Here is a 13,481-nt window from a genome sequence, read left to right as displayed (position 1 = left end):
CACTGCAGTCTTATTAGATCCTTCTGGCTGCCACTCAGCATTTCAGATCAAGGAAGAAGCCAGCTGCTATGAATAAGTGTCCTATTGCCTGCATTGATGAGGGGATGAGATGAAGTTCCATCTCTAGTCCTTCCAGAGGAGAAGAGATAACAATGTAAGGAAAAGGGAGGATCCCAACAAATTTCACAGAACACTGGGAGAAGGAAGGAAAGGGGAGATGGATGAGTTTTCTCTCACTCTGCCTGGGTTTGCCCAGCTTCTGTGCCACTTAAGGAAAGAGCATTTTAGAAGCATCTTTGCAATGTTTGCATGCCTGTTTGTCCAAACCTGGTAGTCTGAAAAGAGGTTGTGCTTACGCATCTGAGCTACCTTTGGAAAAATGTAGAAGAGGGGGGTTTTGACTTCTCGGTGGAGATCTGTTAAGTCCTACATCAGTGCAGGGGTGGCAGAGCCAGTGCCCAGAAAGGGCCAGAGAGTCACAAGAAACTATGCTGAGGTTCCTCAGAGCAAGGGGAACCTAAAAAGTCCAAGGTTCAATACCTGGAAGTCTGGAAGGTATTGGAGGAGCATCCATAGGACATAGAAAGAGCAGGTATCTGGGAACAGTATATTAGCTGTACAGTAGGGAATGGGAAAAGAGCTGGGATTTGGGAATGACACATCTGTATCTTACATTGCTCTCCAAATGAAGAAATAACCCACTGCTGAGAAACATTCTCTCCCAGACACTCAGAACTAGGATAAGTTCTTACATCATGTATTTAATGTGTAAAGGAAAGTAGCTACTGTTCTGCCATTTTCAGTCATGTATCTGGCTGGAATTTTCCAGGTAACCTTACCCACTGGCTCTCCTCAACTTCTTAGAAAAATATTTGCTCAACAAATATTTTAAGCATATAGTCAGTGCTTGCAAGGCTTTGAGTAAGAAGACACTAGCTGTTTCTACTGCAAAGGGATCTGGTTTCTCCTTTGTGCATATGTTGGACTCTGTGCAAAACAATTACATGGATTTTTCTCTGTTTAGAGCCTTGGGTTTATTCTCGTAGCACAGCGCAGGCACACTGTGGATGAGGTCTCATGGTGAATCCAGCTTCTGCAGTCGTGTCCAGCTCAGATTCTTTGACCCCAGGTGGGGGCTTAAAAGTAAATTTCTGGATCAAGCCTGTGAAGAAGATGAAGAGCTCCACCGTGGCAAGACTTTCTCCAATGCAGTTTCTCCGCCCTGCAATGCCAAAAGCATGGCCATTTGTAGTGTGATTAGGTAAGCGGTGGCTCAGCTCAACAGCTCTTCTCTACTACTTGGTAAGAGTAGTGTGAGGGACAGTATAGGCAGAAATGCAAAATAGCACAGACTGATATTCAGCAGCCATTGCCACTGGTCTCCGATGCAACAGCCCTCCGATGTAACAGTCTCTGACTGTACCAGCCTTGAAAAGGGCTGTTAAAGTCAGAGCCTGCAAGGAATTGATCTGGGAACTGAACCTGGAAATTGGCCTTCCCAAGGCAAAGCAGGCTCTTGCTTGAAGGTGTTGAGTCTTTTGTAGTTCCCAGTGGTGTCTTTAAACAATATACCAGGGCCCAGTGTGCCTCCAAGTGTGGGCTGAGAGGCTGTTTGCAACACATCGGAACCCAGGACAGATATTTCTAAAATATCCCCATCACTAGTCTGTGTGCTGTTCCTAACAGACTCTTATCTTGTCCCTTGACTACTGTCTTCTGAGTGGCACTGAGCACTCTGAGCTCTGTGCAGGATCAAACACTTTTGTTCCCTGTGGAGAAGGGCAGGAAAGCTTTCTTCTTTACGAAGTTCCCATCTGCATCAAGGAAATGGTTGGGGTTGAATTCATCTGGTGTCTCCCATTGCGTTTTATCCAGCAGCACAGAGGTGAGCAGAGGAATCACTGTTGTTCCCTGCAGCATAACCACTTTCAGCTTTAGCCAGTGTAGAAGTAGCAAACTTCTGGCTTTGCCCATTCAACCTCTTGAATCATACCTCCCTTTGGGCTGTGTCTGCAAGCCAACTTCTACCTCTGAAAAACTAACTTCTGGACTTCTATATGACCAGAAGACCCTTAGTTAGTGGGGATAGCCAGTTTGCTAGAATTACTATCTAATATATGATTATTAATAATGATTATTAATAATGGTTATCGGCTGTGCCCAAATTATGAAGCAAAAGAGAGATGTGAGCCAGGCTTCTCTCCTAGCCAGCTGCTCTCTGCTTGCCTCAAACAGGCAACGAGACAATGCTGTGATACTCCAAAGTCAGCACAGTTTTATAGGGCGATGAATACCAAGGGAGGGAGTTAAAAGAATAAGGAAGATTCCAGGTTATGAGGATTGAATGAGAAAAGGGAAGTTACAGGCAATGGGAAGTTGGTTGTATAACCATGAAGTCACACTGCCATAGATCTGGACACTGAGGAGATGGGGAATTAGGGAACTGGCTCCTTCCCATCAACAGCCCTGCCTCTCAGGCTCCCTCTCTTCCTGTGACATTTCCCACTGTGGGTCACTGGTGTGCTGCAAGGGAACCACCCCACTCTTCGTCTTGAGAGCAGCATGTACCTTGGGGATGAAGTAGCCTTTAAAGTAAGTGTCAGTAGAGGTGCACCGTGGAACATGTGGCAGGAGGGTGACAAATCTCTGCACTTCATGGATCACTGCATTGGTAAACGGCATGTTTTTCCGGTCCTCAAAGGTAGGCAAGCAGCCAGGGCCAAGAACTCGCTCAATCTCTGCATGCACCTTTCCTGCAAGGAAAAGGAAAAGGCATAAACTGAGTTTCCCTCAGTGGTAAAGCACCTTCCAAATCCCAGCCCCAGCTGACTGTTGGCAGAACGACCCCAGCGCAGTGAAGAGTGGCATGGCAGGAGGTTGCACAGCGCCTGAGAGCAGATATGAGAACAACCCAACAGATCCTTTAGCCCTGAATGGCAGCATAAATGCTTAGACAGAGATGGGCAAGTTTCAGATGTGCAGATTTTGAATGCTCTGGCATACATGAGAAGCTATGAAGCTTTCACAGGGAATCAGCATTCATGAAGTCACTGCAGAGATCTAACAGTACTCTCTCTATGAAAAGCAAAACCATAAAGGTGTCTTACTCTGAATATCAGGGTACTTCATCATCAGCAGGATGGCCCATTGCAATGTTGTGGACGTTGTCTCAGTGCCAGCCATGAGCAGGTCCAGTGCAGAGGCCAGTACATTTGCATCATAAAAGGAGGTATTGCTTTTATCTTTCTCCTTTAGAGAAACAAAAAGAAAAAGGCAGAACTAGAATGGTGCTTCTATGTGGCCTCTCAAATCCAGAGTCATATGATCATGGGATGCGGAAGAGAGCTGAAAACCCCCATTTTCTCTGGGAACCACCTCCAACATCCACTCTTTGTTATATGCAAATACTTCTGCAGTCTGAGACACATCTATTTATTAATTTTTTGACACTTTTTTTTAGTGATGACTGTCATGATAGAATGCCTCTCATTATCTATAAGGGATGCACCCTGCAGGATGTCATAGGACATACCATCCAAGGGGGTAACTTAGTCTTCAGAGGCACTGGAGAGGGAAGCAAGTGAATTACAAGTCCTGTGATGCCTTGCATTAATATTTCAGCATAGAAATGCATCAGTTTTCAGCAGAAATATTTTGGAACTCAAGATTTTGCCAATAATTTGAAATATTTTGACAAATTCTTTGATTTTCCAACACCTCATGGCATTTATATGCTCTGGGCAGTAGTGACCTAATACACTCAGCACTTCCAGCCGTGTCTGTGGATCCTGAGAAGCCTGAGAAGAGATGAGAGGTGCCCGCCTGGTGCCGCAGGGACAAAGCGTCACATGTGCAGAGGAGCTGAGTGCAGAGAGTGATTCGCAAAACGCTTGCGTGGTGCTTGTGAGTTTGATGCCTTCTCCAGTAAGGAAGAGACCATAGCTGACACCTGAGGACAAGCTTTATGCTTTTGTGCTATATGGTCTAGTGAATTCTTTCTTGCTTTTCCTGCAGTATCCAGTACTTAACAAGGATGAAAAATCTGTGTTATGATAAGAGAATGTTTACCCCAAATATAAATATTTCCATATAGACCTTAATAGAGCGTGTTCATTAGGCAAGCAACTTTGAGCGTCTCTGCACAAGATATCACACTAGGAGTCAACATATTGTTAAAATACCTCTTGCTGTTTGAATACTAATGCATCAATGTAGCTCGTCAAGTTGTTTCCATTAATGGTTTTTTTGCTTTCCTTGATGTGTTTGTTTAAGATCACACACACCTCTTCCACCTTTTTCAGTATCATCTTGTGAGGTTTGAAGAGAAATCCAAGGAATGGGTAGAAATTAAATAACTAAAAAGGAAAAAAGGAAAAAAACTCAGCAAAACAAGATTAAAACAAAAAAAATAAATTCACCCATTATGTTGTAAAACTTAAGTATCATAATGAAGAAACCATTTATGTGCATAACCAAATGACATGTTATTGGAGTCTCTCATTTTTTGGTAACTAAAAAATTTAAGTGTATAAAATGTCTCCTCTTATTAAAAATTCTCTACAGAAATAAATGAGCCTATCAGACTTGTCTAGACATAGCCTATAAACATGAATTAAAAAATACAATTAAGGGAAAGTGATAGTAAACTGGTGAAACAATGAAATTACATTTTTAAAGTGGTAATAAAGCAAAAAGATAAAGCATTACGTTTTAGCAAAGGAAACCCCAAATGTCTAGCAAGCCAAAATACTTACGTTTTAAAGTTGTTAGATCATCATTTTTAACTTTCACATGAATTATAAATCAATTACACTCAGTTCTCAGCACCATTAAATTTCACAGCACAATAAACAGTTTCACTTTATGTGCAGGGGGATTACTTACACCGTTTCTCAATGTTATAAATAAACAGGCTGCAGAATAAAAATTACAAATCTCATGCTTTACCTTGCACTAATTGGTTATAGTTTTTGCTGTTTTCTGCAAAATCTAAGCCTGCTTTAAAGTTAAAAAAAAAGGATGTTGCCCATTTTTTTTGTTGTAAATAATTCTCAGACAGGTGACAAATTCATCAGCATCAGTGCTTTTTTAAAACAGCTTTTTGGACGACTGTTTTGATATTAACTTAAGTAACTAATACTCTTGTCCTTGTGATGGAGGATTAAACTTAACAAAAGCTGTTTGCTCAGGTAAGAACCTCTTAGTTGGAATACACTTTTTGTGCTGCTCTATCTAGCAAGCATGCCCTCACTTTCCAGTTGATTTAATGCCATGATGACAGCCATGATACCAAATGCCAGTAACTCCTAAATACCCGCAGACTTGTCCCTACAACAAGCGGTTACTTTTGGGACAGTCACATAGCATTCAGCAGACATTAACTGACATAGGCCAGGCTATTTCCAATGGTACATGCACACAGAAAGTCAGCCTTTCAATAGTTTTATCACTGGTGTGTTCTAAAAGAAAGAAACCCTGCTCATTCCCTCCAAGAGGCACCTGATTCCCCTGTCTCTTCCATCTGAGACCTGTTTGGACTGCAAATATTAGGGAGTAGGAGTTGCTGGGTTTTTGTGTTTTGTTCTGGGTACTACTGGTACTTTGTCAACAGCTGGAAAAACATTGACCAAAAAAAAAATTAAAAGAAAAAAAAGAAGTAAGCAGAATCCCTCTGAACTCTCTGGCAAAATGTGACAAACAGTTTTGAGGCACACACCAGGAAATTTTTCCTGCAGTTACTGTGAAATGTTGAAGAAAGAAGGTTGCCCAAATTCCAGATCCGTCCTATATTAGAGTATGTTTCCTCATGGGAGACTACAAGTTACCTTAAACTGCAAAGTTTGCTAGATAATGTGACTAAAACCCAATATATAAAGGCCAGAGTCTATAGTGTGGATTTCCACTGATGCTCCTGGGCTTTCTCCCGCTCTGCATAGCTCCTGCTTTCTGCTGGCGAGGTCACATTCACACTTTTGTTCTAGTGGTACTCTGTGATACTGGACTTTCTCTGCAGGGCACTGTAGTATATGCAATGGGATTTCATAAAGCAGGAAAAACACAGAGCAAAGAATCTTAAGTTTCAATACCCTCAAGATTCTCAAAAACTGTCCAGCGATAGAAATCTGCTTGACCAACCAACTCAGACAAGATACTGGAGCATTTCAGCACAGAGGGCAACTTACATGCAAGAATGGAGAGCCAAGAAGAAGCATGACTTCATCTATGAGTCTTAAGAGAGTGACAAATGTTGGGTCTTTATAATCAAACCTTTTCCCAAAGAGTATAGCAAAAGTGATGTTGGTGGGGGCCGTATTCAAAAATCGTAATCTGAAAGGTCCACCTAAAAATGAACAAAATTGTAACTGTATTTGTCATTTCTGAAGCAACCCAGAGGTCTTTACAGTGGCTCTGTAAAGCAACATAAAACAACTGATGCTTCATCTCTAAATCTCCAGCCCACCTTTGAAGGACTTGATCAGGTCGACAAGAAAGTGAAGCTCTTCCAGAATCCTTTCCTCCAGCAGTCGTTTCCCCACGCCAAGATCCCGCATGGTTGCCATGGTGAACCTGCGTGTTGTTTTCCAGAGCTCTCGAGAAGAAAAGAACACACCTGCAGAGGGATTGCATGTCGTGTTTGCCAAGGCGGTACGGGATTTTCAAAGAAACACTGAAAACACAGTCAGGCAGCACAGATATTTTCCAGGCAATCCTCCCTGGAAAAGCCTGCTGGGGAGAGGACTGGAGTGCTTGCTGCAGGGCTGGCCTAGACAGGCACATACCCAGGTAGGTTCATTAGGGCAGGAGCCAATCGTTTAAACAGTCAATTGCTGTTCACACCAAAGCTCTGAGTTTTGCTTGTTTCTAGCTTTGTCTCTTTGCAGCCACACACAGCAAAATGCACTTTGTATGGTATTTGTCTCAGACTGAGTTGTTTTTCCCTAAAAAAACAACCCAGCTGTTTCAGAGAGCAAGGCTAGGAGCAGATGACACTGTTTTGTCCACATCACAAACATAAACCACTTCACTTAACAGCTGGTGTTTTAGAGGATGAACTTTTCACTGTGCAGGAAGACAAGGAATGGGCGTTAGGGAGGCACCTTTCCTCCTGCAAAGGAGCTGCAAGAAGCTGGAACATGGCGATAACTTTCAAGCGTTTCTTTTCAGTGCTGTGCTATGCTGGTCTGTCCCAGACAGCACAGTTGGAAACGTTCAGCCAAGAGGACACAGAGTTGCTTGGGTTTAATTCAGAAGTCCTCCTTTCCCAGGGAGGCTTCAAGGACTGAACATAGTCTATGTCTTCATATGCTGGTTAGGAAAGTAGCACAGTGTGCCCTTCCTCACACTGGGCCTCGCTATTATAAAACAAGAAGAAAAAGACCCACATGCTGTACGCATTCTATACATATTAGGTCATCAAATCTTTTCCTTTCAGCCCTGGATTAGTCCCTTCATTGTTTTTCAATGTCTAGTCTTGGGCAATATATTACTTTTTAACATGCAGTTCAGAAACATGCCAAAAATCTGTTTACAGAAGTAATTGTTTGAGGTATGAACAGCCCATGCTATTGCACTCTTGCCAGTTCTTGCAGTCTTTATCGTGAGTCATGCATGATCCTGTCTTTGTCTGAACTTCCAGTTACTGCAGCAAAGAGATTGCATAAGAACCTCAGCTTTCATGTGAAAAATAATTTCCATCCTCTGCACTGCAAAAAATCCTCAAAATGTGACCCAAGTGCCTCTAAAAGCAAAAAAATGATGGGGCATTTCTCTTAAAAACAAACAACCCCCTCCCAAGTCCTCCAAAATGTAGGTCTTGACTGTAAGGGCCTGGCTCAAGACTCTTAAATACTGTTGCAATTCCAACAACACATTTGAGAACAGTATAGTAAACACGTCCTCATCTTTCCAAACTGCTCGTACCATTTCCATGCTGGATGTGATAGAATATGGGTATAGCTGGTCTGTCTGCAAATATGTCAGCAGTGTTCAGAAGGGCTTCTTTTACTGCTTCATAGCCAGTCAGCACCACGGTCCGCTGGAACCCCAAATGGACAGTGAACACTGGGCCGTATTTCTCTGAAATCTAGGGAGAAAGAAAAAGCACAGCAAGGAAGTCATCAGTGGAAGCAGCACATCCTGCTGCGGTGGTTAAAGAATTGCCTTCACTCCTTGTTCTGTGGTCAGGAGGGCTGGAGGGATGCCAAAGTTTAAGCCTTGGGACACTCAAATGAAACAGAAATCAGACCAAACGAACACTGGCCTACTTAACCCAACAGTTTCCATAAACTCACTCCTATTCTGAGTTGGTTGTACTCATATAGTTTGGTTCAGTGGGTTAAAACAGGCAGAACATAACATGACACTTACGATACTAACAATAGCACAAAAGCATCAAGAAGAGTGGCCAGATAGCAATGGATCAACTGACCTGGCAGGTTGCAATGCTACAGTCCACCACAAAAGGATGAAAGAGCAGAGGCATCCTTATTTATTACAGCAAATTAAATAGAAGCTTTGTCACAATTAACACAAAGATATATAATATGACTCACCTAGAATGGATATATCAAGGCATAAGAAACCATTGTATATTTGGCCTATCTCAGTGAATTACCACAATAATATACTCTTGCTTCTGCTAGAACATAGCTTTCAAGCCACTGCATAGCAGGACAGGTTTTATACCAACCACTAAAACTTGATAGTAAGATTTGAGCTACTTGGTAGAAAGAGCTCTCTGGAGGCTCACAAACATGATCTTGCCTGGCCTTACAATGATTTAAGACTTGATGGAGAGCAATGGAGTTATAATCATATAAAACTATCATGAGATCTAGTCTGGTATCCTGTAAGAGGAGACCAATTCTGACAATGTAAACCAGAGAAGGCTTCAAAGTTTAGTAACCCCTGCAGCTGTGCCCAAGCAAACAGGTAGCCCAGGCAGAGTTTAATCTGCACTTCAGCATCATATCCAGACAGTTTTTATTTATGCTGTAGCCAAAATAGTTAACAGGACATTGATTTTTTCAGAGGGACCTCTACAGACTGGAGACATGGGCAGAGAGGAACCTCATGAAGTTTAGTAAAGGCAAGTGCAGAGTCCTGCACCTGGGGAGGAATAACCCCACGCACCAGTACAGGCTGGGGGCCAACCTGCTGGAAAGCAGCTCTGTGGAGAAGGACCTGGGAGTGCTGGTGGACAACAAGTCAACCATGAGCCAGCAACATGCCCTTGTGGCAAAGGCAGCCAATGGCATTCTGGGCTGTATCAGGAAGAGCATTGCCAGCAGGTCCAGTGAGGTGATCCTCCCCCTCTACTCAGCCCTGGTGAGGCCACATCTGGAGAGCTGGGTCCAGTTGTGGGCTCTCCAGTACAAAAGAGACATAGAGCTACCGGAGCAAATCCAGCGAAGGGCTACTAAGATGATGAAGGGACTGAAGCATCTCTCTTATGAGGAGAGGTTTAGAGAGCTGGGATTGTTCAGCCTGGAGAAGAGAAGGCACAGGGGGGATCTTATAAATATGTGTATAAATATCTGAAAGGAGGGTGTAAAAAAGACGGAGCCAGACTCTTTCCAGTGATAGGACGAGAGGCAACAGGCACAAACTGAAGCACAGGAAGTTCTGTCTGAACATAAGGAAAAACATTTTTACTGCAAGGGTGACTGAGCACTGACACAGATTGCCTAGACAGATTGTGGAGTCTCCTTCTTTGGAGGTATTCAAAAGCTACCTGGACACAGTCCTAGGCAGCCTGCTCTAGGTGACCCTGCTTGAGCAAGGAGGTTGGACTAGATGAACTCTAAAGGTCCCTTCCAACCTCAATCATTCTGTGATTCTGTGACTCTGTGACTTTGGCCATTAGTTCAAAGTAATATTTCAGTTGCTGCATCATGTACTGTGCAACTTTCATGATGAAATCCTTCAGGGATTCTCCTTTTAGGGAGGATTTTCTATTTCATGTCATTTATTTGCTAATACCTCAAAAGCCTTCTGGCAGGTCAGCCGTCAAATCATTATTACAATTCCACAAGCCCAATATGAAATGTATTACATGGACCTGCCTGCAAGGGGAATGTCTTATGTGCCAAGTGTCTGCCTGTGAACGCGGGAAGGCCAGCTAAAGCACAGAGCGTTACTGGGGCAGCAATGGAAAGAACAGCCCATGGCCCAGGAGATGTGCACATTTCCAGGGTGCTGCTCGTACAGGGTCAGCAACCGCTAAAGACTCTGCTTTACCAACACAGAAATTGCTTTCCTCTGCAGACAGCCCCAATGTTACCTGTTTGTTTGTCATGTTTGTAGCCTCTGTCATCACCTCAATAGCTCCTCTCCCCCAGGTGCAAGATCCTATGGCACAACTCTGCTTCCCCATCCCAGCACCTTCACATCAAACCCACCCTCATCCTGCCCACCGCTGTAGCCCAGACTCTTTGCAGTTCTTTATATCAGTGCCAGTCAGGGCAGAGCAGGCATGACCATGACTGATCAGCAGTAGACTCCTTTCCCAGTTGGCTCTCTGATGCTATGATTCAATGGGGGAAAGTCATCGCTGCAGCCAGCCTGCCTGATACCTCCACCTTTCTCTATGTCTGTATTCCACTAAGCTGCTGCTGTTATGCTCCTAGGTTCTCATGTCCCCTCCTTTCCAACCTCATTTTGCTCACTATTCCCAGCACTCCCATGCACCAACCCAATCCCTCTTCTCTCCTATCCACCTCTGCAGAAGATTTCCTGGTCTTGGCTGAAACAGGAGCCACAGTCCAAACTGCTTCCCAGCTCCCAAGCGCTGGATGGTGAGCCCAGTGTGGACTGGCAGGTGGAATAAGAACAGAGATGAAGACATCCACATAAGCATTCTGGAGGCCCCTCACATGCCATGGCGATGGCGGCAAGACAGGATGCCAACTCCTTTTACCTAAATAGTGTCAAGCAGGTTGGAGGGCTGCTGGCAACCTGGAACGTAACGGTATCAAGGCTTGGTGTTAGGTGATCAATCCTGATGAATGCATGATCAACCACACCCTGTTGTCTTGGAATCACACCCTGTTGTCTGACACATGGAAAGTCCACTGTCCTGCATTTTAGCTCTGAGAGAATAAATAGGTTGAAATTTCCCCCTTTTTCTGGAACATAGACATAAGGCACTTGTAATTCCTATGGAGAAACTTGTCTTAAATAACTCCAAGCCATTTGCCATTTCAAATGATTTGTCTTACATCTCTCATCTAAGTTGTGCTGTATTAATGCCTGTTCTCATGAAAAACTGGCACCATGAGTAACAAATACAAGATTTTTTGGCAACCACAATTAAGTATCTATCTTTCAATTTGGTTACATGGACACGTAAATATATTCAAGTATTTCACAACACAAGAAATGCCAGAATTCAGGTCCACAGGGCCTGACTGATGCAGACACACATAGCTTTCAATGTGTGCACAGTTCTTCTCATACAAGGACTACTCATGTTTAATATCAATCTTTGCAGAGTTGGGATTTAACAGTTTCCTTAGACATTTTGAAACCTTTAAAACTTATTACAGTTTTTAAAAACTGTATTTGGCACTGAACAATTATCTCAGAACAGTTCCTGGAGACAGAGTTTCAAACTGCAAGCGCTAACATTCAACACACTGAACACACTGATAACAAAGGATGCTTGTTCTTACCGTCATTAATGACCTATCTTGCCTTCTGATATCCAGCAAATGCAGGTTACCAATGACTGGAAGAGGAAATGGACCAGGAGGCATATTTAAAGTTGATTGTTTCAAACTTTTTGAAACATAGAGTGCAGCTAATAAAAGCAATGTGCACAACCCACAAATAAAGAGAGGCATGAAGGCGGCCATATTTTGGTAGAGCCTGCCTTTCTGGCAAACTACTGTGAGACGTGTTTTAGGAAACTCATGTTTTATTTATTTAGAGTAACTGATATCAGGGGTTTTGCTGAGCTTTGCACTACCCTCCCCTCCTCCCCCAGCTCTCCACAAACTTTGGACATTATGTCTGCAGAAGGCAAAGTCCAAACACTGCTAGCGGTGGTGCAGGCTTGCCGGCTCCCCACACAGTGGGACAGGGCAGGTTTGCCTTATTTCCAAAGCCTATCTCAGATTCTTCTTTCTGCAATAATTTGCCAAGCACCAACAAGTCTGCTTTATTATTAGACACTGATCATGAAATATCTCTTAACATTTCCTCTTCATCCCTTATGTCCATTCCTTTTTATCTAACTATTCCTTTTTCTCTGAACACAGACAGCTCTTTACTTTCTACCCAGAATTTACAAATACCAACCCCAAAATAATCCTTCATGGTAGATAAGCATTACTCATACCATGGTACAGCACAGGAGCAGCAGGTCTGGCTGGTGCAGAGACTTGCTCCAGGTCCTGTGTGAAGCCGAGTGGACAGCCTCTTCCAGCCTCTTCCACGTTCTTGTGTCCTTGCAGTGAAGCATGCTCTCCCAGTGAAGGGCCACAGAGCTGTTCAATCTTCACGAACAAAAAATTCAGGATACATTTGTTGCCACTGCAGATTTGGAGCCCTGTTGTTACCTCTACGCTCTTCCTATGTATTGACTATTTGCTTGAATCTGTGCTGTCCTAAAGACCTATACGCCGCGCAGGCAGGGAGCTACCCCTCCTTACATCAGCGTAGCTCTATAGGCTGCTTTCGTGCTGCCATCACATCAGCGGGTAAGGCTGTGTTCACAGCTGGCCGTTTCACGTTCAGGTCCTTTGCTGTGTTACTGATTTGCCGTCATTCTTCCTGCCTCATTTCAAGGATACTACGCTTGTACTGTCAGCGCTGCGAGGCCGCCCGGCAGCCCTCAGATCAATCCCTATGCAATGGGTTTCCAGTGCCTCCGACCAGCACACAGGATCCTCTCAAGTATTAGTGACTTCAGAAACTTAAAGTCCTTGAGCTACCAGGCTTAAATGATTTGCCAGTCTGGTGTAAAACACCTAAGAAGACACTTTTACACTTCTTACTCTTCCTTACTGCTGCCTACATTACGGAAAGCTCATTTAAATGCAGAGTTGCTGACCTCCCCATGTTTTTTCCCCATCAGAGGCTGGTGAAAAACTAATCTACTGCTGCAAACTCCTAAGTCACAATTCAGTTTTGTGCCTCCCTTTTTTATCATTGAGTCTTACAGTGAGGAGTATTTCTTCCTGCTCCCTGCATTGTGTTAACTGGTTCCACTTTTGCTCTTCACACAACAAAAGTAATACAAAAATTGTGCCTTAGAGAGCTATATTATTAAATCAATATATATGTGGAAGGCCTTGTAAAAGATCTGCTGTCCAACTGATTTCTGGCAGCTGCTAACAGAGTGAAACCTGTCAGAGCCATTACAAGAAACACACATCGCTTTTGTAAAACTACTCCAATCTCACAAACTATGCAACAGTCCTGTAGGTGGGAAAAGAGCATATGACATGTTCTTTGAGCCCTTCCAGATCACAAGGATT

At 43.5% G+C, this 13,481-nt stretch overlaps 1 protein-coding gene across 1 annotated transcript; it reads right to left on the bottom strand.

Moving 5' to 3' along the window:
* Nucleotides 1-1,034: 1,034 nt before the first annotated feature.
* Nucleotides 1,035-11,884, bottom strand: LOC112974378 (cytochrome P450 2W1). Its single transcript, XM_026083271.1, has 9 exons — nt 11,673-11,884; nt 7,921-8,083; nt 6,461-6,610; nt 6,183-6,340; nt 4,182-4,355; nt 3,108-3,249; nt 2,569-2,753; nt 1,761-1,911; nt 1,035-1,222 (listed from the first exon to the last, which is right to left on the bottom strand). The coding sequence occupies exons 1-9, from the start codon at nt 11,853-11,855 to the stop codon at nt 1,035-1,037; spliced, it is 1,494 nt and encodes a 497-aa protein (XP_025939056.1). The 5' UTR covers nt 11,856-11,884.
* Between the last annotated feature and the right edge of the window lie 1,597 nt (nt 11,885-13,481).

The sequence above is a fragment of the Apteryx rowi genome, unplaced genomic scaffold (assembly GCF_003343035.1).
Source record: "Apteryx rowi isolate R43461 unplaced genomic scaffold, aptRow1 scaffold_6, whole genome shotgun sequence".
NCBI lineage: Eukaryota > Metazoa > Chordata > Aves > Apterygiformes > Apterygidae > Apteryx > Apteryx rowi.
Note: the sequence above shows the minus strand (reverse complement) of the source record. Positions and strands in the feature narration are given on the sequence as shown.